This window comes from Microcebus murinus, chromosome 25, assembly GCF_040939455.1.
Source record: "Microcebus murinus isolate Inina chromosome 25, M.murinus_Inina_mat1.0, whole genome shotgun sequence".
NCBI lineage: Eukaryota > Metazoa > Chordata > Mammalia > Primates > Cheirogaleidae > Microcebus > Microcebus murinus.
The window spans coordinates 7674404-7700031 of NC_134128.1; the positions used below are offsets into that span (position 1 = coordinate 7674404).

The 25628-nt window shown below is 46.4% G+C and overlaps 1 protein-coding gene and 1 pseudogene across 1 annotated transcript in view; one reads left to right on the forward strand and one right to left on the reverse strand.

Moving 5' to 3' along the window:
• The first annotated feature begins 11523 nt into the window (after nucleotides 1–11523).
• C25H10orf67 (chromosome 25 C10orf67 homolog) overlaps nucleotides 11524–25628 on the forward strand; it is a 56158-nt gene continuing 42053 nt past the window's right edge. Inside the window, exons 1-2 of the mRNA XM_075997586.1 lie at nucleotides 11524–11638; nucleotides 24562–24682. Of these exons, the coding sequence (XP_075853701.1) occupies nucleotides 11544–11638; nucleotides 24562–24682 (216 nt within the window). The 5' untranslated portion in view covers nucleotides 11524–11543. The remainder of the gene's footprint in view (nucleotides 11639–24561; nucleotides 24683–25628) is intronic.
• On the reverse strand, nucleotides 21216–22629 carry LOC105872903 (transforming growth factor beta regulator 1 pseudogene; annotated as a pseudogene).

Consider the following 25628-nt stretch of genomic DNA (forward strand, 5'->3'; position numbering starts at 1 on the left):
AAGGCGAAAACTGCAGGGGACCAGGCACGAGCTTCCAGGCGTGCTCTTGGAAGTCACCAGGGTGTGCTGAATTCTCCCAGCAGCAGATTAGGACAAGGCAAGTGGAATGCTGTCTGCTGGTCCCAGAGTCTCATCAGCAACTTGGTACCCACGGCTTCTACTGTGGGCTCGTCACATTGGCACCCTCTCCCTAGCAGCTCAGAAATTCCAGAGTGGAGGAGGGAAAGCAGGGCAGGCATGAGCCAGGCTGTTTGTGCAGGGTAAGCACGCTGAGCGAGCCTTATTAGTTAGGGAATGGCAGGAACCGTCCCCAAATCCACAGTTCCTGATGCCAGCCACATGCCAACCTTGCAAACAGGCCTTTCTAAGGACGCTAGTCTCGGAGCTGCTGTGTTAACTCTTTTCTGTACAAGGAGTTAGTGGGGGACTGTGCTGGGGGGACTTTAGACACCAGCCCGAGGGGGCTGGGCTTCACCCTGCGCGTGGGATGAAAGACTACACATCAGCAAGAGTCGCGAAGCAGGACAGGTCAGTCTGGAAGTGACATGTCGGACGCAGACGTAAGAATTATTGGGAGGAAGAAGAGTCCAGAGAGAAGAGTCGATGGCTGAGCCTGAAAGGTGGTGGGGACAGTTATTCATGCTTTGCGGGTCCCTGATAATGGTCTCTTGTCCTCTTGTGGCCGTCCCTGCTGTCTCGGACCCAGACCCAGACGGTTGTCGCAGCATTCCCAGCCGCCCTGTGTCCGAGCTTGCACGCTCAGCTCCACTCTCCAACCTGCAGTTGGATCAGAATCGAAGCGATCCCAGGAAAACTCAGGCCCTTTCCCCTCACCTTCTCTCCACCCATCTCGGCACGTGCTAGCCGTGATGCCCGGACCACACCATGCCGTTCCTTTCTGCAGGGACTCGCTTGTCGCCCTCCCTCTGCCCTGGGGGCTTTCCTGTGATTTTCCACCTGGCTACCTCTTTTTTTTGAGACAGAGTCTCACTCTGTTGCCCAGACTAGAGTGCCGTGGCATCAGCCTAGCTCACAGCAACCTCAAACTCCTGGGCTCAAGCGATCCTCCTGCCTCAGCCTCCCGAGTAGCTGGGACTACAGGCATGCACCACCATACCCGGCTAATATTTTCTATTTATTTTTAGTTGCCCAGCTAATTTGTTTCTATTTTTAGTAGAGACGGGGTCTCGCTCTTGCTCAGGCTGGTTTCGAACTCCTGACCTTGAGCCATCCTCCCGCCTCGGCCTCCCAGAGTGCTAGGATTACAGGTGTGAGCCACCGCACCCGGCCACGTGGCTAACCCTTATTGAAGCTTTGAAACTTAGCTCCAGCGCCATGTGCTCTAGGAAGAGCAAGTCGGAATGCCCAGACTAGGCGAAGGCTTGGCTAAGGGCAGCCCTGGAGTGGGGGAAGGGAATGGACAAGGTAAAGCCGAAACAGGAAAAAGAGAAAAACAATCTTCATGCAGAGAGAAAAGGATCTCTAGGGAACAAACCACCCATGAGAAAGTCCCTGGAGTAGCCAAGACCGGGAGCTAAAAGAACAAAGTTGTCTAAGCCAAGTTCAAGTTCTTTTGCTTTATATGCTGTTTGTTCTTCCTCGAAGAGTCAGCGAGGTAAGAGTGAGCTAGCGGCCTTGAGTTCACGGTGATTTTTGCCTTGAAGGAGAAAAAGCTGGTCTGCTTAGAGAGAAGATGTGCTGAGAAGGGACTTCAGCCCCAGACAAGTGGGCAAGCGGACAAGGGACAGGAGAAAGAAGTGTCCTCTCCCCGCATCCATGCTGAGAAGTTTTATGAAAATATTGGGATGGATAATCAAGCCATTGCATTTGGAGATACAGGGAAAGGCAGAACCAGAAGTCTAGAGGATTTCTGAATATCGATTGATAGCAACATTAAGGGAAAAATTAGAGCAAAGAATAAGTTCATTTGTAATTCCACCTCCCTAAAATCATTTTTAAAGGTGGTTTGTTTTATGTTCTGTTTTCCCTTTCATTCTTTGGCTATTATAAATAACTGCAGGCATTTTTATTAATACACGGTTTGACTCACAGGGTGCGAGTCATTTTGTGCCTTGCTTTTTATGAGGTGGTACAGAGTCTTTGCAATTATTCATACTAATCATCATCTTTCTATAAAGGGGCGAGACTGGGCCTCAGAACCTTGCTAATTGTCCTTATAACAAAGGCTAATGGCTCTTTGTCAGAAAGGCAAGTCCTTGAGTATAGTATTTAGTAGCTGCACTCGATCCCCCCAAATAACCCAGCATTTCAGCTGCACGATTATATAAGTGCATTTTATTTATTTATTTATATTTTATTTTATTTTATTTTATTTTATTTTATTTTATTTTATTTGAGACAGAGTCTCACTCTGTTGCCCTGGCTAGAGTGCTGTGGCGTCAGCCTAGCTCACAGCAACCTCAAACTCCTGGGCTCAAGCGATCCTCCTGCCTCAGCCTCCCGAGTAGCTGGGACTACAGGCATGCACCACCATGCCCGGCTAATTATTCTATTTTTAGTAGAGTCGGGGTCTCACTCTTGCTCAGGCTGGTTTTGAAGTCCTGACCTTGAGCGATCCGCCTGCCTCGGCCTCCCAGAGTGTTAGGATTACACATGTGAGCCACTGCACCCAGCCAAGAGCATTTTATTAATAGAGAAGGAGTTGAGGGCTCAGAGGTGCATTCTGTGGCCAAGGAAAAGAGAAGGCCTCACTGGCCAAGCCCATGATCCTGGACACATTCATTGCATTAGCTTACTTTATTTATTTGCTTATTTTTTTAGAGACAGGGTCTCACTCTGTCACCCAGGCTGGAGTGCAGTGGCATTATTATAACTCACTGCAGCTTCAAACTCCTAGATTCAAGTGATCCTCCTGCCTCAGCCTCCTGAGTAGCTGGGACTACACGAGTGCACTACTATGCCCAGCTAATTTTTAAAAATGTTGTTAAGAGATGGGGTCTTGCTATGTTGCCCAGACTGGTCTCTAACTCCTAGGTTTAAGTGATTCTCCCACCTCCGCCTCCCAAAGCGCTGGGATTATAGGTGTGAGCCACCGCACCCGGCTCAGTAGCTTATTAACTGAGCTAAGCAGTCTGAGAAGACAATGAAAACAAAACCAAAGAAACAAAACTACAAATTATCACACTTGGGAGACTGAAGAAGTATTCAAAGGGATCAGAATACAGTAGTAAAGGAGACAGTTGACGTCAAGATAGGGCGGGGTACAATTAAGATTCATTAAGACACAACAAGAAACTCTAGTCTAGGCTTGCTGCAGGTGACAGGGACTTTGCCAATGAATTATTCAAGGAGCAATGAGCTGAATGAGGGAACCCTCTCTTTGCTTGGCAATAGTTCAGACTTAGTTCAAACTTTCTCCTCCGGTAACAGTATAATGCAAAGTAACAAAGAAGCAGGTTCGATTGTTACCCGAGTACTTTGCACGTGGTACAAAGCTCCTTGCCATGAGTCCTCTCATTATAGTCTGAATCTTTAACAGTAACTTAGGAAAAAGAATATTAGGAATGTAACCTTCCATCTAAAAATTAATAAACTGGTTCAAGGAAAGTTGGTGGAATCCATGTAAATTCCTCTTTCTAGTTAATATTGTAAGCACAATTTTAAAACCATATTAATTAAACAGTTTGAGTACCTTTTATGGGCTACATGCAATGCCTGTTTCACTTATACAAGGATAACCAAGGCCCTTTCCTCAAGACAACCATAATCTAATGGTTAAATTATCCACCCTAGTATTTTCCTGCGATTATAGGGGGAGAAGACTTTATCCTCCTGTATCTTGTCCATTTGCCCCAGCCCCCCTTTTTTTTGACACAGTGTCTTGCTCTGTTGTCCTGGGTAGAGTGTATGGTGTCATCACAGCTCACAGCAACCTCAAACTCCTGGGATCAAGCGATCCTCCTGCCTCAACCTCCTGAGTAGCTGGGACTACAGGTGTGAGCCACTATACCCAGCTAATTTTTTTATTTTCAGTAGAGTCAGGGTCTTGCTTTTGCTCAGGCTGGTCTTGAACTCCTGAACTCAAGCAATCCATCCTTCCACCTTGGCCTCCCAGAGGGCTAGGATTACAGGCATGAGCCACCACATCTGGTCTGATTAAATTAGTATTATTATTTTTGAGACAGAGTCTTACTTCGTTGCCTGGGCTAGAGTGCCATGGCTTCAGCCTCGCTCACAGCAACCTCCAACTCCTGGGCTCAAGTGATCCTCCTGCCTCAGCCTCCCGAGTAGCTGGGACTACAGGCATGCACCACCATGCCCAGCTAATTTTTTCTATATATATTAGTTGGCCAATTAATTTCTTTCTATTTTTAGTAGAGACGGGGTCTCACTCTTGTTCAGGCTGGTTTCGAACTCCTGATCTCGAGCAATCCGCCTGCATCGGCCTCTCAGAGTGCTAGGATTACAGGTGTGAGCCACCACACCTGGCCTGATTAAATTATTGATTTGTCATTGGTCACTGTATTAGTCAGTGTTCCAGAGAAACAGAACCAGTAGGGTGTGTGTGTGCGTGTGCGTCTATGTGGATATGGTGTGGGTGTGTGCACACTATTTTAAGGAATTGGCTTCTAGGATTTTGAAGGCTAGCGAGTCCAAGTCCTAAATCTGCAGGGAGAGCTGCAGCTGAAGACCAGGGGAGAACCAATGTTGCAGTTCAAACGTGAAGGCCGGTGCTACAGAATGTCCACATGCTACGGGAGGATGGCCTTTTCCTAGCCAGGCCTTCCACTGATTGGCTGAGGCCCGCCCCCATCAAGAGGGGGGACAAGCGTCCTTACTCAAAGTCCACAGCTTCCTATGTCAATGTCTTCCAAAAACAGCCTCACAGAAACCTCCAGAATAATGTTTGACCATATTTCTGGGCACCATGGCTCAGCTGACTCATAACATTGACCATCACAACCACATAGAACTTTTCCTTACTGTGCCAGTCTCTTCACCTAGACCCGGAATTTCATGATGGAAAAAGATTACGTGCAATCCTTCCCCCCTCTTCATTTGTACGTGAGTGATGGGAGCTTCCTTCTTCTTCATCTTGAATGACGCAGCAGATCCTTGGGCTGGAGTGATTTTCTGAAACCATCAAGCATTTGCAACTTGGGCTACTCTGTCATCAGCCTCCTTGTTGGCTGTGAAAACAGCCAACAAGATTTTCCCACCTAGTTCTTTAGTGCCAACCACTGAGGCACACAAGTCCTTAGGAATAGCTCTTTTAAATGATGTGTTCAGAGTTACTCATTCCTCTGATAAATATTTATTGAACACCTACTATGCAGAAAGTGGAGAGTAGGGGCCCTGGGCAAATGAGTATAAATAAGACAGACACAGTCTCTACCCTAGACATCAAAGTCAGTTATATTAAGGAAGTTTTTATTATTAATATTTCTTATGGCTTCCCTGAAAACTCACCTGATTTGGTCACACACACTCTTAGGTACTTTGGATAGATGTTGTATCCCCTAAAGAAGTTGGATGAAGGTAAAGCTTAGCTATTTCCCCACAACCTTGATGTCAGGTTACAATGAAAGCAAGTCTCGGATGTTTATTTAAAAAAAAAAAATTAATTAGCAAGCAGGACCCAAACAATTTATGCAACCTGCTCTGTGAGCTCCGTGAAATCGCACCTTTCTGTCCTCTACCACCTCATATCAATGGTTCAACTGAAGCAGATATGAGAACATTCCAGAAGCCAGATCCTAGGCCCTTTAGTAGGTATCAGACAACTATTAATAGAAAGCAAAGACCGGACAGAAGACTGGTGCAGGGTAAAGCTCCAACCCCTCTCAGGGTTTATGGCCTCATTGCATTCTTACATCCTGTTCTTGTAAGGGTGGGCTGATCTCTGAACTGTCAATATTTTGTCGAACCCACATTTCTCAGTCATTGTTAAATTCACCAACGTGAGCCCACTTCTAACATTTATTGTGCTAGTCAATAGGCCACTGCCTTCACCAGTAAAAACCCACTTTGGATATGCAACAAATTCATTAGCACAGTGAGGCTTGTTGGTCAAGATGCAAGTGGGTGGACTGTCCCCAGACTGCACACGCCTGATCCACACCCTGGGGACAGTGTGACCCATGTAATGTACACATAATACCTCTTAGTGTGGACTTAAGGATGTCCACCTAAATACACAGACATCGTAATGGTAACAAACCCGGGTTTCACGCTACCGTATTCTCCTACGATACTGTATTCCCCTACGTCTAACATTCCTCTCCCGTTCTCAAAATTGCTAACTTCGAATTTCTGGTTCCACATTTCTGAGACAGAGTTCAAAGCTGCAGGACAGCGAAGGGAGCCTAATATTGCACTTACAGAAGGGCCAGTGAGAGAGCCATGCTCACTGCCAGGTAAAGTCGAACTTGGTGGCACTTTGAGGGGACACCTTGACTCTGAGTCTCGCCCTCACGCAGGCAGCTCTGAACTCTGTACTTTATCAGTTTATTTAGGTCAGAGGCAGGGCAGTACTCACGCTAGCCAAAATCACACGTTTGCTGCCTAGATCAAGTCTTTCTTGGCATGTATGTACCCAAGAACATGAATTAGTTATTGGCAGGCTGCCCTGTGACACTGTGAAAAGAACAAGAAGAACTAGATGGTCCTATGGGGCACTTTATCCAAGTTATAGAAAAGCCAGATGAATGTCCTGCTTCTCAAGAGGGTTGATTCCTTCAGGATTTGATGAAATGGAGCCTCAGAAAGAGTCTTTGCATGATAAATCCTTATAATCTATCTTATTTCACTAATTCTGAGATTCACAATTTTTCACATTTCTTTCATTTTTTTTTCTTTTTTTTAATTTTAAGACAGAGTCTCACTTTGTTGCCCAGGCTAGAGTGAGTGCCGTGGCGTCAGCCTAGCTCACAGCAACCTCAATCTCCTGGGCTCAAGCGATCCTCCTGCCTCAGCCTCCCGAGTAGCTGGGACTACAGGCATGCGCCACCATGCCCGGCTAATTTTTCTATATATATTAGTTGGCCAATTAATTTGTTTCTATTTATAGTAGAGACGGGGGTCTCGCTCTTGCTCAGGCTGGTTTTGAACTCCTGACCTCGAGCAATGCGCCTGCCTTGGCCTCCCGGAGTGCTAGAATTAGAGGCGTGAGCCACTGCGCCCGGCCTCAGTTTTTCACATTTCTAACATCTTTGAAATTGCATATCACACAACCACAGGTGTGTCAAGGCGTAATTGTAATTGGCAGTATTTTTCTTTCTTTCTTAGTAGGGCATAAAATAAAGACACATCTTACGAAGGATGAAATTTTAGATGGCACAAAATATGGTAATTGCCCATGTGTAACTCTCCATTCAGACTTGGGCTTGCCTGAACCTCTTCACTCTTTTTTTTTTTGAGACAGAGTCTCGCTTTGTTGCCCAGGCTAGAGTGAGTGCCGTGGCGTCAGCCTAGCTCACAGCAACCTCAAACTCCTGGCCTCAGGTGATCCTCCTGCCTCAGCCTCCTGAGTAGCTGGGTCTACAAGCATGTGCCACCATGCCTGGCTAATTCTTTTTTTTTTCTATATATTTTTAGTTGGCCAATTAATTTCTTTCTATTTTAGTAGAGACTGGGTCTCGATCTTGCTCAGGCTGGTCTCAAACTCCTGAGCTCAAACAATCCACCCACCTTGGCCTCCCAGAGTGCTGGGATTACAGGTGTGAGCCACTGCGCCTGGCTCAGGACTTCACTCTTTATCCCAATATGTGGGTCACAGTTTTCAAAGGTTACAGTCTGGGCATGAGGATCTACTCTGACCTAGAGATTGCCAATTTCCCTCTGCTGAAAGTTTGCCAATTCTCTTTCTTTCTTTCTTTTTTTTTTTTTTTTTTTTTTTTTGAGACAGAGTCTCGCTTTGTTGCCCAGGCTAGAGTGAGTGCTATAGTGTCAGCCTAGCTCACAGCAACCTCAAACTCCTGGGCTCAAGCGATCCTCCTGCCTCAGCCTCCCGAGTAGCTGGGACTACAGGCATGTGCCACCATGCCCAGCTAATTCTTTTCTGTATATATTAGTTGGCCAATTAATTTCTTTCTATTTATAGTAGAGACAGGGTCTCGCTCTTGCTCAGGTTGGTTTCAAACTCCTGAACTCAAACAATCCGCCTGCCTCGGCCTCCCAGAGAGCTAGGATTACAGGCGTGAGCCACCTCGCCCGGCCCAATTCTCTTTCAAGTGGGCTCGCTTCTGCACCTAGCTAAGCTCAACCATTTTTTACACGTTTACTACTTTCCCTTTTAAATAGTGATGATTAAACTTAGCTCCAAACAGAGGAAAGCTTGTACCCCAGTGCTCAAGGACATTTGGCAGGAAGGATCCAAATTCTACAGCCACATTGCACCTGCCCAAAGTCCCCGTCGTGCTTGTCACCTTGGTTTTCAGCTCTAGCTAGTTGTCACACTTATGGACGGAGTTTCACAGAGAGAGTATGTTGTCTCACTGCAGTAAAATTTAAGACATGAAAACGATCTAGTCTCAGGAGTTTTTCCATAAAGGGTTTAGTAGCATAATATTGTCCTGGCGGCTTCCCTTCCCAACCCTTTATTTAAGAACTTTGGTTATGGATGAGGCATGACATAAAACAAGTTTACATAACAGAGTCTGCACCACATAATCACACATTATGGCTGGTGATAAAAGAAAAATAAGCACTTCACAGATGATGACTCTCTAGAAAGAATTTAAATTACAAACCTAAACTGAAACCTCTTGGCTCTTATTAAACTACAGCACTGATCATATCCAACTGGAATATATAAATTACTATGTTTAGAGGGAACATTTGACTCCTGATCAAATCCTCATGCTACTTAATCTGAGATGTTATCATTTTTAATAATTGGTAGGTGATTATGTAAATATATTTTATATTTATACATATAAGTGTGTGTTTCAGAGAAATATTTTATATTGAAAAATTGTGCCCTAAGTCCTAGTAACTGAACACATAAAAACCATTTTAGCTTATGAAATGTTCAACTTTTTTAAAAATTGAAAACTTGAAGCAATGTTTTTCTTGGTGGTAGTTTAGGAAGAAAGAACACACTGCCTTAGAAGCCTAGTTTGTGTTTGTCAAACGGTGTGCTATCTGTGCTGTGTGCTTTTTCCTGCTTAATCGATAACTTCTAACTGCTCTTTGAGAAAGGTTAATTATCCAGTTTTTATTTGTGAGAAAACAGAGGCTCAGAAATGCTAAGTAACTTGCCCAATATCCTAAATTGAGTAAGTTTCAGAGTCTCTCTCTATATACACACGATATATATTTAATGCTTACTGCAGAGCTCATGAGCTTTCCATTAAAAACAGTCAATGAATTCAACATGTGATAAAAGAGGCCTGGATTTAATATGACAAATGCTTTGAGAATGCCAACTCTAGTTATTATAGGTGAGAACACGATCTGAAATGATGGACAATTTCATAAGCCAGAACACCCGAGAGATAAAATATAGGTAACTGACAAGAAGCGTTATGTAGTTAATAGTTTCACAAACAATCATCATCATAGCTTGGTCTCCTAAGCCACTGAAATCTGAAACTCCTTGATATGCTATAGCAAGATTTCAAACAAAGATGTTTTTGTTCAGTGCATGTTTTTGTGGGATGCTGTAACTATGTAGGCTGTATCAGTCAACAAACACAGTTCTGAGCTGACCAGTGACTCATGAAATCAACTGTGAGATCTCTCTCCCTAGTTTCAAAATATTCATTTATAATTGCACTATCAAAATAGCCAACGGCTTATCACGTTCTTTTTACTGTCTTGGCCCAGCTCTAAGTGGATCAGGTTTTTTTATTTTAACTTGGAATTTTAATCTTTATTTTAAAACATGTGTATGCATTGTGATAAAATATCATTTAAGAAAAAGACAACTTATTATAGATAAGAAATTTCTTTCTTTTAAAATAGCAGTCCCCAACCTTTTTGGTACCAAGGGATGGTTTTCATGGAAGACAATTTTTCCACAGACTTGGGGAGGGGGATGGTTTGGGGATAATTCAAGTGCATCACATTTATTGTGCACTTTATTTCTGTTATTATTACATTGTAATATATAACGAAATAGTTATACAAGTCACCTTAGGTTGGGGACCCTTGTTTTGATTAAACACGTTTTGATTATATAATAAAAGTTTCCTAAAGTTTTAAGTTAGATTTCAAAAATAAAAACCTCCATAGAATAAAAGTGACTCTTTTTCTCCTCTCTTCACCTCCTCCCATAAAAAGAAACATACACAGAAGATTATTTTGGTATTGGTCATGATTTTTTATTGGCATTTGAGGCTTTTCATCTTTGTCTTTTAAAATAACAGTGATACTGATGGAAAATGGCTGAGAAAAAAAAATAAAATAACAGTGATAATGCAGTGATTTTCTATTTTGAGCTTCTAATATCAAACTAACCTCTTTTTCATGTATTGTTATAAGGAAGAGAAGAAAAAGTTAATTTTTCTGTAGACAGCACATTGAAATGGAGATGTAGTGTAGTTAGTTCTAAAACCCGGCACAATGACATATTATTGAAAATAAAATAGGTGTCTCTGGATGGGTGTGGTAGCTCATACCTGTAGTCCTAACCTTTTGGAAGGCTGAGGCGGGAGGATAGCTTGAGGTCAGGGGTTTGAGACCAGCCTCAGCAAGATTGAGACCCTGTCTCAACTAAAAATAGAAAGAAATTAGCTGGACAACTAAAAATAGAAAAAATTAGCCAGGCATGGTGGCGCGTGCCTGTCTCTCAGGTACTTGGGAGGCTGAGGTAGGAGGATGGTTTCAGCCCAGGAGTTTGCGGTTGCTGTGAGCTAGGCTGATGCCACGGCACTCTAGCCCAGGTGACAGAGCAAGACTCTGTCTCAAAAACAAAAAAAAACCCCAAAACAGGTGTCTCCTAACAGTTACCAATGAATGATACCTAATTTTAAAAAAAAAGGATGAGTACTATTTCGCTATTCAGAAGAAACTTCTCTTATTACTGTAGAAACTTAGTAAAACTGGATTCCACACTACACAGTATAATGTAAAGCTTGACGCCCGGCAGTCTGACCTTCTTCTTTTTTTTTTGTTAATAATCAACAAATTTCCATTTTTATTTGTATTCTTTGAACTGAATGATTACCTTGGAAGAGAGCAGCTAAGAATAATAATGCAAACATCCTTTCTGCTGTAGGCTCACCCATAACCGCCTGTTGTCCGGTGACCTTCTCACCACCCGGGCCCGCGGGCCTGCTCATCCTCCGCGAGGACCCCTGCTTCGCGGGCGCGGCGGCTGCGCCTCGTGTGTGGCAGGCGCAGGCCGTCCCCTCCCGGCCCGGGAGCTCGGGCCTCGCGCCCCAGCGGCGTCGGGCGCGTGCGCGGCGGCCTCTGGCGCCCGGTGGGCGGCCACGAGAGGCGCGGGGACTCGAGTCCCCAGGTGCCCGGCCACGCGGGCCGCGCTCACGCCCGCCGCCCCGCCCCCTCCGCGGCTGCGTTCCCCGGGAGTCGCCATGGCAACGGACGCGGCTCGCGGCTCAGACTCCGCGGCCGGCTAGATGGCGGGCCAGGGCGACGCGCCCGAGGCGGAGGAGTGCTGGAAGCTCATCGACAGCCTCCAGGCCTCTATCGAGCAGTTCCAAGTCAACCGCAGGTGACCCGCGGGCCTCGCGCCCGCCGTCCCGCCCAGCGCCCGCCATCCCGCGCCGTCCCGCGCCCACCGTCCCGCCCAGCGCCCGCCATCCTGCGCCGTCGCGCGCCCCGCCATCTCGCGCCTGCCGTCCCCCGCCCCGCCGTCCCGCGCCCCGCCGTCTCCCGCCCCGCCGTCCCGCCGTCTCCCGCCCCGCCGTCCCGCCCCGCCGTCCCGCGCCCCGCCGTCCCGCGCCCCGCCGTCCCGCGCCCCGCCGTCTCCCGCCCCGCCGTCCCGCCGTCTCCCGCCCCGCCGTCCCGCGCCCCGCCGTCTCCCGCCCCGCCGTCCCGCGCCCCGCCGTCTCCCGCCCCGCCGTCCCGCGCCCCGCCGTCCCGCGCCCCGCCGTCTCCCGCCCCGCCGTCTCCCGCCCCGCCGTCCCGCCGTCTCCCGCCCCGCCGTCTCCCGCCCCGCCGTCTCCCGCCCCGCCGTCCCGCGCCCCGCCGTCTCCCGCCGTCCCGCGCCCCGCCGTCTCCCGCCCCGCCGTCTCCCGCCCCGCCGTCCCGCCGTCTCCCGCCCCGCCGTCCCGCCGTCCCGCCGTCTCCCGCCCCGCCGTCCCGCGCCCCGCCGTCCCGCGCCCCGCCGTCCCGCCGTCTCCCGCCCCGCCGTCCCGCGCCCCGCCGTCCCGCGCCCACCGTCCCGCCCAGCGCCCGCCATCCTGCGCCGTCGCGCGCCCCGCCATCTCGCGCCTGCCGTCCCCCGCCCCGCCGTCCCGCCGTCTCCCGCCCCGCCGTCCCGCGCCCCGCCGTCTCCCGCCCCGCCGTCCCGCGCCCCGCCGTCTCCCGCCCCGCCGTCCCGCGCCCCGCCGTCCCGCGCCCCGCTTCCCGCCGTCCCGCGCCCCGCTTCCCGCCGTCCCGCTTCCCGCCGTCCCGCGCCCCGCCCCGCCGTCCCGCGCCCCGCCGTCCCGCGCCCCGCTTCCCGCCGTCCCGCGCCCCGCCGTCCCGCGCCCGCCCCGCCGTCCCGCGCCCCGCCGTCCCGCGCCCCGCCGTCCCGCGCCCGCCCCGCCGTCCCGCGCCCCGCCGTCCCCCGCCCCGCCGCGGGCCGCAGTCGGGCCCTGAATGTGCTGCGGGCGCCGGGCGCGGGGCTCTCCCGGGCCGACCCCGGGGCTCCTAAAGACTCGGCGCGTCCCCGACGTCTCCGCCCCGCGACCGCGCAGGGAAGCGGCGCGACGGTGCGAGTGCCGCCTGCTGCGTAGACAGCAGCGAATGTTAAGCGGGGTTGTCTCGGTGCGGTGACGGGAGCCGCGCCCGCGGGCACACGGACCTGGGACCTGCGCTGGCCCCGCGGGCGGCTGCGACAAACGCCACCGCGGTGGCTAATAACGACCGGCAGGAAGCTGTTTCTCTCCGCCCGGCCGGGACGCGCGAGACCCGGCGCCGACCACGTGGCTCCGGCGGGCCGGGACAGCGCCCCCTGGCGGCGTCCCCCGGTGGAAGGCGCAACGGGCTCCCCCAACTGCCCGTCTGCGTCCCTCGCCCATCCTGCTAGTGTGCGGGCGCAGTCCCGCCTGGGGGTCCGCCCTCGTGCCCCACTTGCTAATAATACGCCGTCACTTTGGGGTTGGGATTTCCATGTGAATTTTCGGGGACACAAACGCTCAGACCGTAGCAGTAGCACATCAGCGTTTGCCAGTGTAATTATTTGTTATTCCCCATCCTTGTTTATAGCTGCTCCCCGGCATAGTCCTTCTTTGGCCCTGTGCCCTAGTTGTGTTGTTTATTTGGGTGATGTAGAGCTGATGTTTCTGGGAAAACGCATTTTTCTTTCTAAAATCCATTTGAAATCAGTAGTAGCCAGCACTAGCCTAGTTGCTGTGGGAGTGCTCACAGTTCCCTAAGGCAGCCCTCACGGTGCCAGGTGGGCAGGCTCAGGGCAAGTCACCTCCAGGTGAGAAGAAAGGACCACAGCCGTGCTGGCCCAGCGGTGGCGCCGTGCTGCCAGGCTCGGCTTCCCCAGCTTAGCTGTATTCAATGGGTTCATCTGTTAAAATGAGTCAGGTGGCCAGGCATGGTGGCTCACGCCTGTAATCCCAACACTTTGGGAGGCTGAGGTGGGAGGACTGCTCGAGCCCAGGAATCCGAGATCAGCGGGGCAACATAGCAAGACCCCATCTCTACAAAAAATAAACTAAAATGGGTCAGTGTACACACAGGATCTGATTTAGTGGCGGTCGTCAACAGCTCATGTCAGGGGCAGTGCATGGCACGCAGGGACGCACACTGTGTCGATGCTGTTCCAGTGTTTACAGACAGGCATGGCTTCCTGCCCTGGACTCTTTGGCATGCCATGGGGGCGGGGGCGGGGGGAGCTCCCCACGAAAGACACCAGCCAGGCTCACGGGGCAGACTGATGGTGCCGGGCGCTCAGTTAATGCACGTTGACTGAACAAGGGACCACTGACACCCATGTTGATTCCTCTCCATCCAAAGTGTTGGGGGGACTGGGCTGGTGGCGTGTGAGTGGCAGAGGCTCAAGTATGACCAAGGCCCTGGGGTTAAGGCTTGAGCGTGGCAGAGTTCATCGCTAGGGAGGCAGCAGTCTGCAGACTAAAGCCCAGCCTTTGCGAAGTTCACATTCTAATCAGGAATCGATGGTCGGCTGGGTAAATGAATACGCTATATAATAAGTTAGACCGTGGTCACGTGCCAAGGAAGAAACCTAAAGCAGGGAGGGGACAGAGGAGCGTGTGTGCGTTGGGTGGGGGAGGAGGGGAGTGTGGTTGTGATTTCAGGTATGGTGACCAGAGAGGGCGTTGCTGAGAAGATGACATTGGGGTGAAGACCTACAGGCTTGACGGGGGAGCCACATGGGTATACTATGGGACCCATGTTCCAGGCAGAGGGAACAGGAAGTGGAAAGGAGGGGGCCTGGATGTGCCAGTAGCATCAAAGGTGGCCAGCGTGGCTGGAACAGAGAGAGCAGAGGGTAGCAGAGGTGAGGACAGAGCGAAGGGGATTGGGGGATTGGGGGATTGGGGATTGGGGACAGAGTGAAGGGGGTCCACCCAAGAGCATGGACCTTAGGTCGCTGTAAGGACTTCAGCTTTGACTTTGAGATGGGAGGCCATGAGGGGATTGGGATAGACCAGTGAGTGACATGATCTGATCAACAGGATTACTCTAACAGCTGTTCTGATGATAAACTACAATGAGGACAAGTGCAGAAACAGGGAAAGGAGATACGAGACTACTATGACATTCCTCGGGAAAGATGATCATGGGGGTAGCTTTGGTCAGAGATGCTGAGAGACATGGTCACATTCTACCTGTGTCAGAGGCAGGGCTGGTTGGATTTACTGTGGAACTGGTATGGAATAGGAAAGATACCAAGAGGTTTTTTTGTTTGTTTGTTTTGAGACAGAGTCTCACTTTGTTGCCCAGGCTAGAGTGAGTGCCATGGCGTCAGCCTAGCTCACAGCAACCTCAAACTCCTGGGCTCAAGCCATCCTCTTGCCTCAGCCTCCCAAGTAGCTGGGACTACAGGCATGTGCCACCATGCCCAGCTAATTTTTTCTATATATATTAGTTGGCCAATTAATTTCTTTCTATTTATAGTAGAGACAGGGTCTCTCACTCTTGCTCAGGCTGGTTTCGAACTCCTGACCTTGAGCAATCTGCCTGCCTCGGCCTCCCAGAGTGCTAGGATTACAGGCGAGAGCCACCGCACCCGGCCACCAAGGTTTTTTTGATCTGATTAACTGGTGGAATGGAGTTGCCATTAGCTGGGATGGGGAAGATGATGAATGAGAGGAGCTCACTTTGGGACGTGCTACATCAGCAGTGACTGTTAGACATCCATTTAGGCTGGTGAGTAGGTAGTTGGTTATATGAGTCTGAAGCTCACAAGAGGGGTCCAGCTTGGCTATATCCATTTGGGAGGAAGTGGCACAAAGATGGCGCCTTGAGCTGTGAGACTCAGTGAGATCCTCCAGAAGTGAGTGTACGCACAGGAGACATGTGTGAGCCACGGAGCACGTCCAAGTTGGGTGTTCTTTGAAGAGGAAAAATATGAAACAACATTTTTCCTATTTAACACTGAGCAAATACATCACAAAGTTTAGCATGCCTGATGCCATCTTCATTGACAAATTTATCAATGAGCATCTGTTAGGATGGACTATTCCAGGATCCAGTGAGACGTGGCATTCCATTCCATTCCATTAATAAATATTTATGGATTTGTTTCCTGTAATAAACGAACATGTTAATTTTGTATCTAATTTATTAAAAAACATAATTGCTATCTTCCCAAGACTGTTTTATGCATAACAACCAACCTATTATTCAGAGATAGAATTGCTGGGATTATAAATAAGGAATGTGTAGGAACCACTTAGCTAATTTGTTGTGATGTGGGTTTCCATTCTAGGCAGCTGGGTTGTGAGCTAAAATTAGAGACATTTGGAATTTGAAAGGAAGCTCAAGAATGAATCTTCATATTTCACTTAGGTTCTGAATGAGCCAGATCTTTCTGAATCAGTCACACAAAAAGTTAGGACTAGAAGGACCTCAGGGTCTTGGCCTGTCCTCACCAAGGGTTCAAAGGAGGAACCTGCCACCTGAGGCTTACGAATTTAGATGGGTTATTTACTCTCTTTGAACCTTAGTTTCCACGTTTTCAAAACAAAAAAGTTAGTATCTCTCTTGCAAGATCAATGGAAGGATTACTGGAGGGGAAATGCACGTATCACAAAGCATGTGAGACAAATTAAGCACTCAATAAATAGGCACTAATATTTTTAGACACCCTGGAGGAGGTTTCTATAAAATTATTAGGACCTGATTTTAAAATCTCATATTGTATTATTATAATATTATGGCACCAGGAGGAATAACTGGAAACATGATTTCAAGTTTCTAAATCACATCCGGAAAATATATATAGTGATAATAAAAACTATCCTCACTCCATAAACCTACCGCCCACAATAGGTCTTTTGCTTAAAATGAGAAGGAATGAGAGGACATACATGTTCAAGCTTAATGAGAAATGTGGTTGAATAGTAAAAAGGAGCCACCACTGCGCATCTTACTCTAGGCTCAGATAGAAACTGGCCACCTTACCTGTGGCTCGGAAAATGGGTTGAAGTAGCATGCACACATTTAGAATTAATATACGTTGCCTTCAACTTCAATTTTCATTGTTCATTAAGGCCTAAAATATTGCCAATTTTTACTTGGTGAAATTAGTATCATTGGAGCTGGTCTTTGCTTGAAGAATGCATATGACTTTTAAAGAATAATTTATTTTGAAATAATTTCACACCTATAAAAAAGTTAGCAGAATAGAACTAAGAATTCCCATATCCCCTTCACCTAGATTCTTCAGTTCTTAACATTTTACCAGGCCAGGCGTGGTGGCTCACGCCTGTAATCCTAGCACTCTGGGAGGCCGAGGCGGGCGGATTGCTCAAGGTCAGGAGTTTGAAACCAGCCTGAGCAAGAGCGAGACCCTATCTCTACTATAAATAGAAAGAAATTAATTGGCTAACTAGTATATATAAAAAAAATTAGCCGGGCATGGTGGCGCATGCCTGTAGTCCCAGCTACTCGGGAGGCTGAGGCAGGAGGATCGCTTGAGCCCAGGAGTTTGAGGTTGCTGTGAGGTAGGCTGACGCCATGGCACTCACTCTAGCTGGGCAACAAAGCGAGACTCTGTCTCAAAAAAAAAAAAAAAAAATTTTATCATACTTCTTAATCATCTCTTTCTCCTCCTCTACTCCCACTTCACAGACACACACACTCATATGCTCATTAGCCTTTCTAGAACTTTCTGAGAGCAAGCTGTAGACATGGTGCTCTTTATTCCTGAACATTCCAGCATATTCCTTCTCAAACAGATGCTCTCCTACATAATCCGCATACAGCTCTCCAGATCAGGAAGTCAGCACTGCACAACCCACCATTCACTCCACAGGCTTCGTTCAGGTTGTTACAAGTGCACCAACATGATTCTTTTTTCTTTTAATCCTGTCTAGGTTCGAAATCCTATCTAGGAACATGTGTTGTTTCTAGCTATCGAGTTTCTTCAGACACACATTCCGTCTGGAAGCCTTCCTCAGCCTGTCCCTGCCTTCTATGTCTTTGACACTTTTGAAAAGTAAAGACTTTCTATTTTGTAAAATGACCAGCTCTACCTGGGTCCGTGCGATGTCTCCTCATAATCAGACCCAGGCCACACATTCTTGGCAGGAAAGCCATAGAAACGAAGCTGTGTTCTCAGGACTTCAACTTCAGCAGGCACCGTTGTTCAGTTCAGTGTGTCCCATTAACCTTGACCTTGGTGCGTTGGTGCCTTCCAAGGCTCTCTGCCTTAATTTACCATTTTATCCTTTGTAATAAATTACTATTTTCTAGGTATTATGAAACTTCCTTTTCATCTGAAAACTTATGCTGGCAAGCCTTAGCTGTCATTGATGACTCCCATCCTAATGTCCCATCTATGGTGATTGTCACATGGTGATTCTCTGCTTTCATCCTTTTTTCTATGTTTATTAGAGCTTCCCATTCTCATTTATTAGTTCATTCATTCATTCACATCAATATGGATTACTGGATTCCTATTGTATTCAATGAGTTGTAATCTGACACTTTCATCATTTTTTTGATGCTCAAATTACCCTAGATAAGGCCAGCAGGAGTCTCCTCAGTCTAATTTCTTCATCATTTTTACATTTCTCTGTCATTTTTTGAGCCTTTCTTTACCGTATGGCATAACAAAATATTCCAGGCTCACTTTGCACTTTGGCTTTTGTATAATTTCATACTTTTATTCCAGCCTTGAGAGCAACCATTTCTTCAAGGAATGCTGGTTCTTTTTAGTGAGGGATGGTATTTAGAAACCAACATCTGGGCATTTGGTGTGCTCATTACTACCAGAGTTACTCATTACTACCAGAGTGTCTTTCTTCTAGGCCCTCTCAGTGGACAGAACCACAAACATAAAAAAAAAAAAGTGCATATATGCACATATATGCACTTATAGCTATTTAGTAATATATATCTATCACAGATGTATATTTTTGAAAACCACACATTCATATCAGTCCTTCCAATTGCATTCCACTATCTCAAGGCACTTTCTAGTCTACTCCTTTTCTATGCTTATAAATATCTTTTCTTAAACTGAAAAACTTGACTTTTATTATCTTTAGCACATTTACCTACTCATTCAGTGGATCCAGTCTCCCAACCATCAAAGTCCTCTCCTCTGCCTGCCACCTCTGCCCCCAGTGCCCCACTGCCCTGCATCCTTCGGTACCTGCTGGTCTCTGCATGGCCCCCGGCCTTCCTCATCGCCCATGTTATTGACCACCATGCCAATTCCTCCATGAAGGGGAGGGGAGGGGAGGGGAGGGGCGAGGAGGGAAGGGAAGGGAAGGGAAGGGAAGGGAAGGGAAGGGAAGGGAAGGGAAGGGAAGGGAAGGGAAGGGAAAAGAGAAAGTGATTCCATGTGACTTTGATAGGTAGAATTGTGGGGAGACTTAATCCTAGGCTGAGGGTACTGTTGGGAATGTTTAACTGGCAGACGTATTTTGGGAATGTTTAACTGGCAGACGCATGCCAGATGAACATGGTACAGGCGGTATATGTAATGAGAGATGAGGCTTACCACTATCTCAGAATATATAACATGATTTTGTGTACTTGTTACTGTGATGAGTGTGTGGAAGGCTAGTTGAAAATTTAGTGGGATTAATTGAAAATCATTATTTTTAATATTGAGATGTTTTTAAATTAAACTTAGCCTTTCTCAGTTGCTATTGCTATGCTTTAATCATTTTCTCCAAACATGAAAAAAATTATATTTTGAAACATAGTAGTAAGAACCACTGGCACAGCACCAATAAGGGGTAACATTGCTTGAGGGCAATGTGTGTATCAAGTACCATTCAAGTACATCAAAGTCTTAACACACTTAATCCTTATAATAACCCTACGAAGGAGGCACTGTTACTTTGCATAGAGGAAACTAAGGCACAGAAAGGTTAATTTACCTAATGTCACAGAGTAGAGTGTCAGTTAGGATGCTTTCAGCTATAGTAGACAGAAACTGCCAACACTGGGTGCATTTATTATCTGATGTCCCAGGAAGACCCGAGGTTTGACAGGTGTCAGAGCTAATTGAGTCAAGAGTGGAACAAAGTCATCCGTCAAATTTATTATTTTTTTTTCTGGGAAACTTACACTAATTTATTAAAAAAAATTGAATGTCTTTCTAAACTGAGTAGCACATAAAAATATTTGTTATATGACAAAAGCAGCATACATCATTTCCTTATAAGTGCAAATATGCTCAAGCAACTTATGCAGAGAAAAAAGAAAAACATTAAAACATTAACAGTTTGAGTAATCCCTTTCCCACCCCTGGCTTGCTTTGTCCAAATTTTATTAGATTGTTTCTTTTACATTATAAAAGTTATCCAAACTTATAAAAAAAAACTAAACTTAGACTCAAACTAATACCAGTTAACTTCTTATAGTTTCTGAGTTTACAGTGGCCAGTGTATGTGCTCTAAACTCTGGTCCTCTCCTTTGCTGGTCAGATTTACTACTATAAAATGTGTTGGCAGTTGAGTGGTAGCACACTAACAATTCAATTCTCACCATCACCAGCCCTTCCCGATTCTTCTACTTCCGATCTTTTCATCCCCTCCCATTCCAGCCAGCCCTGGGTCCGTGTTGCACGGGTAGCAGCCCACAAGATAGTGTGGAGTTGTACTGACTGTGATTAAGTGATGCAGTAAACCTCCACCATAATGCTACAAACAGGGTCCAAAAAATTCAGTTGTGTTGAACATGGAGTTATCTCGTTACATGGTTAATGAAATGACAGGAATGAGTCTGTTATGGAGGATGAGAACTAATCCCCATTATGTTATACCTGAATTTATGTTATCGTATGGTTTCTACATAACAAGCTAAAAGCACATTCCCCAATAAGGAACGAAGGGAGGACAGACACGGTGAAAGAGGAATTTTTGATCCCCCTGAAAGATGTGCAACATATGAAGAAAAAGATGAACGGTACCCTGCACTGGACTTTCCATCCTGATGGCAAGCAGATTTGGTTTTGATGATATTGACACGAAAATAAAGCAGCAGCCTGGGTTGCAGGGGCTGGGATTTGCTATTCCTTGAACTAGGATCAGAATCAAGACCAGAAGTTTGTCAGAATTTTACTGTGTCCCTTATTAGTCAGCAGCTGCTTATAGACTTAATGTCTGTGTCCCTGCAAAATTTGTTCAGTTAAATCCTAACCCCCAATGTGATGGTATTAGGAGGTGGGACTTTTGGGAGGTGATTAGGTCGTGAGGACAGAGCCCCCATCAGTGGGATTAGTGCTCTTATAAAAAGGACCTCAGAGAACTCCTTTGCCCCTTCCACTATGTGGGGACACAATGTGAAGACAGCTATGAACTCTGAACTGGGCCGTCATCAGACACCGTGTCTGCTGGCACCTTGAATTTGGACTTTCTAGACTCCAGAAATGTGAGAAGTAAATTCGTTTTGTTTATAAGCTACCTAGTCTATGGCGTTTGGTTACAGCAGCCCAAATGGACTAAGACAACGGGTCCATCTTATTGTGGTTTATAAAGGACTGAAGTGTACTCTGTCTCAGGCAGAGCTAAGCAAAGATTACATCCTGATTACAACAAGATGAAAATAAGCAGAATTGTAAAGAGAAATTTATTACTAAAAATAAAGCCGCTGAAGTTTTTTCCAGGGTAAACTTTCACCATGGGAGCCTCCATGATGAAATGTGTTAATTTAATATCTTCTTTACTCCTGAATTGCTGCCTTCTTCCATATATTCTAAATTTTAGTTTAAATGAAAAAAATTCATCATGATGAAAATATGTGGTATCTGATCCCTTCTTGTTCAATCTGAAGATTGGATTGGGCTACACTGTGACGGGGACTTCAAGTGCTGCGGGTGAGTGTCTACCAAGGGTTCATGTGTCAGGAACTCGGGCTGGTAAGAAGACACAGAGGCTGCAGGCTGAAGCTCTGGAAGGTCCAAGGATCCTGGCAGAATGGGATCACTATGATCTTCATCAAAGGTCTGTCGCTGAAAGGCTTCGAAGCTCATAGATGCATCATTCTCTGGCAGTCCCTCTGGTAGCTGCCCATCTCTAGGTTTGCACACATCAAATTTCACCCACTGGTAATTGTTGCATTTTTCGAGCTCCTGGACAACTTTGGATCAGGTTGTGGATGGTTGGATGAGAAAACCCGAAGAAGTCAGCTCCAGTTGGAAGCAGGTTAGGTATTGATTTTCCCGTAGTAGCACTTATGGTCTTGAGCAGTTCTGCACGACAAGCATCTGCAGAAGAGCTGACAATGGCATTCTGGGGGGCATCTTCAGGAACAATTTCAAACTGAGGCTGCACACCACCATCCTTGATCTGACAGGTGTAGAGACACTTCTGGTCTGGGCACTTCATGCTGGCGTATGTTCGAGTACTGCAGTAGCCCACAGGGTGGATGGCACTTTCATCATGGAAGCCAGGTCGGTCGGTGATGATCTTCCAGTTTGTTGTTCTCTTTGCCTTTTTCTTTTTTTCTCCTTCTTGGATTTCTTCCCAAATGGATCCTCAGCCCCAGTGCTGGGCCCAGCTCCCTGTATGGTTCCCACAGAGCTGGCCACACCATAAGTCAGGGGCAAACTGGAGCTGTGGGACGGAGCTGCAGCCTGAAGTTAGAGCCTGAAGCTGGAGGAGCTTCTTTAGCAAGTACCTCCCTTCTTCTTGTGCTTTAAGAAATTTCTGCTCAAGACGAGCAATTTCATCACAAATAGCAGCATTTTCAAACACCGTGGCTTTGGCCGCTTTGGGCAGCAGCAGGTACTTCAGCCGGTCCGTCTCGTTCTGGCCCTTCCTCGGGAGCTTTTTCATCCTGGCCCTGCTGGACTGCAGCAGGGCCACGCGAGGAAGCGAGGCCGCCCAGCAGGTGCATGGGCCAGCCCCGCTACGGGCCTCCAGGCCGCCGGCGCCTCCCAGCACTTCCACGTCTGTCTCCCATCCGTCAAATTTATTTCCAGCTTTTCTGAAAGCTCATCATCTATGTACTAACTGATCTTGCCCTCTGGCTGGCCCTCCTGTGGTCACCAATAATTAGCACAGTTCTTGGCATTACTTGCACACGTGGCAATGTCCAGGGTCATAGAAGAGGCCTCTCCTCTGGTCCCCCGTGTGTAGGAACTTTCCAACAATCCCACAACGGACCTTACCTAATGTCTCCATCACCAGAACCGAGTTCTGCGCCCACCCGTGGGCATCCACTGCCAAAAGAATGAGATCGCTGTGATGGGCTTAACCCAGACGGGAGTTGCCCCTGGCAGTGGGTATAAGGTCAACCTCCCCTGAGTTTTGCAGGGTGCAAATCTGAGGCTCTGCTAGCAAGCAAGAAGGGGGGTTGCCCCCATCAGGGTCTTCTCCGGCTGGTCAGCAGAGGGGGCAGGATGGAAGCTCCAACTCTGCCTCTAGAGTCAGTTCTGGGAAGTCTGATAATTCTATCTGGACTTTCCTGGCTCTCTGTTTTTAGCTGACATTTTAGAAACGGGTAGTTGTAGTGGGTTTGATCAAAGTGGCAGAGAGAGTGCATCCAGAAATTAGCCTTCTTATCATTGTTTAGATGCCAGTCCTTAGAGGTCTGTAGAAGGAATTTGCACATACTGCCCTGTTCAGATTTTTCAGAAATAGAGTTTGAAGATCAAATACAGGAGCACGATGTGATTATCTTAAAGAAGCAGTTCTCAAACTTTTTGGTTTCAAGACTTCTCTATGTTCTTAAAAATGAATGGGGCCCTCAAAGAGCTTGAGTTTATGTTGATTATATCTATTGATAGTTGCCATGTTAGAAAGTTAAAAGAAGTTAAAAATATATTTATATTAATCCATTTGAAATAATGATGAATCAATTATGTGTTTGTATAAATAGCATACTTTAAAGAAAAACTAATGGTAATTTTCAAAACAAAGACTTTAATGAGAAGGGTGTCATTGTTTTACATTCTCGCAAATCTTTAACGCCTGGCTTAATGGAAGACAGCTGAGTTTTCACAGCTGCTTCTGCATTTAATCTGTCAGGTAGTCATGTAAGCTGTGGCTTCTGGAAAATACCACTGAGCATTTGGGAGAGAAGGATAGTGAAAGAGACAAATAGAGTCTTAATATTAACATAAAATAATTTTGATCTCATGGATTCCCACAAAGAGTGTCCCGGAACCCCAGGGGTCCTCAGACCACACTTTGAGAACCACTGTCTTAAAGAATTTCTGCTGACTGGACCCATGCATAATTTGTAATTGTTCCCAGCAATAGCACAGGTGATAAGACATTAAAAGAAGGCACTTGGCCAGGCATTGTGACTCACATCTGTAATCCCAGTAGTCTGAGTGGCTGAGTCAGGAGGATCGCTTGAGCTCAAGAGTTCGAGACCAGCCTGAGCAAGAGCAAGCCCCTGACTCTACCCAAAATTGAAAAACTTAGCCAGGCATCATGGTGTGCACATGTAATCCCAGCTACTCGGGAGGCTGAGGCAGGAGGATTGCTTGAGCCCAGGAATTTGAGGTTGCTGTGAGCTGTGATGAAGCTACTGCACTCTAGCTGGGGCAACAGAAACAGACTCTGTCTCAAAAAAAAAAAAAAAAAAAAAAGGCACTTAAATTGATCATATCTTGGAAAAGTGGAAATAAGATGAGGATCAATAGAGCAATGTGCTCCCGTCCTACAAATCTCGAGAGTTAATGCAGAGGTTTCCGCATCTCACTAATCCCTTAGAAATATTGAAAATGTAACATGAGTTGCACAAAAAATATGCCCCCTGACATATATTTCTAAGGAAATATTTATCACATAAATCATATGTAATCTCCTTTTTTTCCAGACTTACCATTTCAGATGATTTAAAAGTTGGCTTTTTCAACACAGACCATGCGACTCAAACTGATTCCAGTGAAATTTTGCCAGTAAAAGAGTTGAGTTCAGATACACAAAATTTAGTGCAGGTAAATCTGGATTTATTTTGAAACTTCTTGAGATAATGTGAAGGCATCATTTGCCTTCGTATCTTTTTCAGTGGTGGAATTGAAATGATTAAAGTTTTAAAAACATTAGCATCTTTGACAAACTGAGCAAAAAGACAGTTGTGTTTTATAAAAATTATTAACATAAGTTACTTGTATTTATGTCTTATTTATGTCATGCTCACGTATGTTAACTTGTTTAGTGACATGTTTTGTTACTCTCTGGACGTCTTTTGACATCTGTGCCATTTCTATTTGTAATACTTTAAAAAAATTATCAACTATTTTTGCATATAGATAAACATAGACAATAATATTAATGTAATGAATAACTATGTTACCCACCATACAGCTGTGTTAGATTTTGACATTCTGTAATATTTCCTTTGGATCTTTTTGGCTTGTAAAGGAATAGGGCATTTCCTATATATCGGATATCAAGAGTTACCATTCAAAACCCTAATCAATAAAACTGTCACATGAGATAGCATACACAAATGCTTTTGTGTATCTGGTTTTTGTTTATTCACTTAGTATAACTTAGAAATCATTCTATATTGGTACATAAAGAGTTTCCCCATTTATCTCACAAGTATATTGTGTCACAAAAAGGTATATTATATATTTAGCTGTCTTCCTATTGATGGACATTTTTGTTGTTTCTAATCTTTTACTGTGATGAATAATCCTGCACCTACTCATGTGCCAGGAAATCTGTGGTGTAAATTTTTTAAAGTGGGATTTCTGAGTCAGAGGGTGTATGCATTAGTCATTTGGAACGATATTGCCAAATCGCTCTGCACAGAGATGGGACCAATTTGTACTCCCACTAGAAACTTTTGAAGATGTCTCTTTTCTACATATTTGCCAGTTTATTGTCTTCTTTTATGCTCTTAGAGACATCTTAGAATAATTTTATTCACTTGTA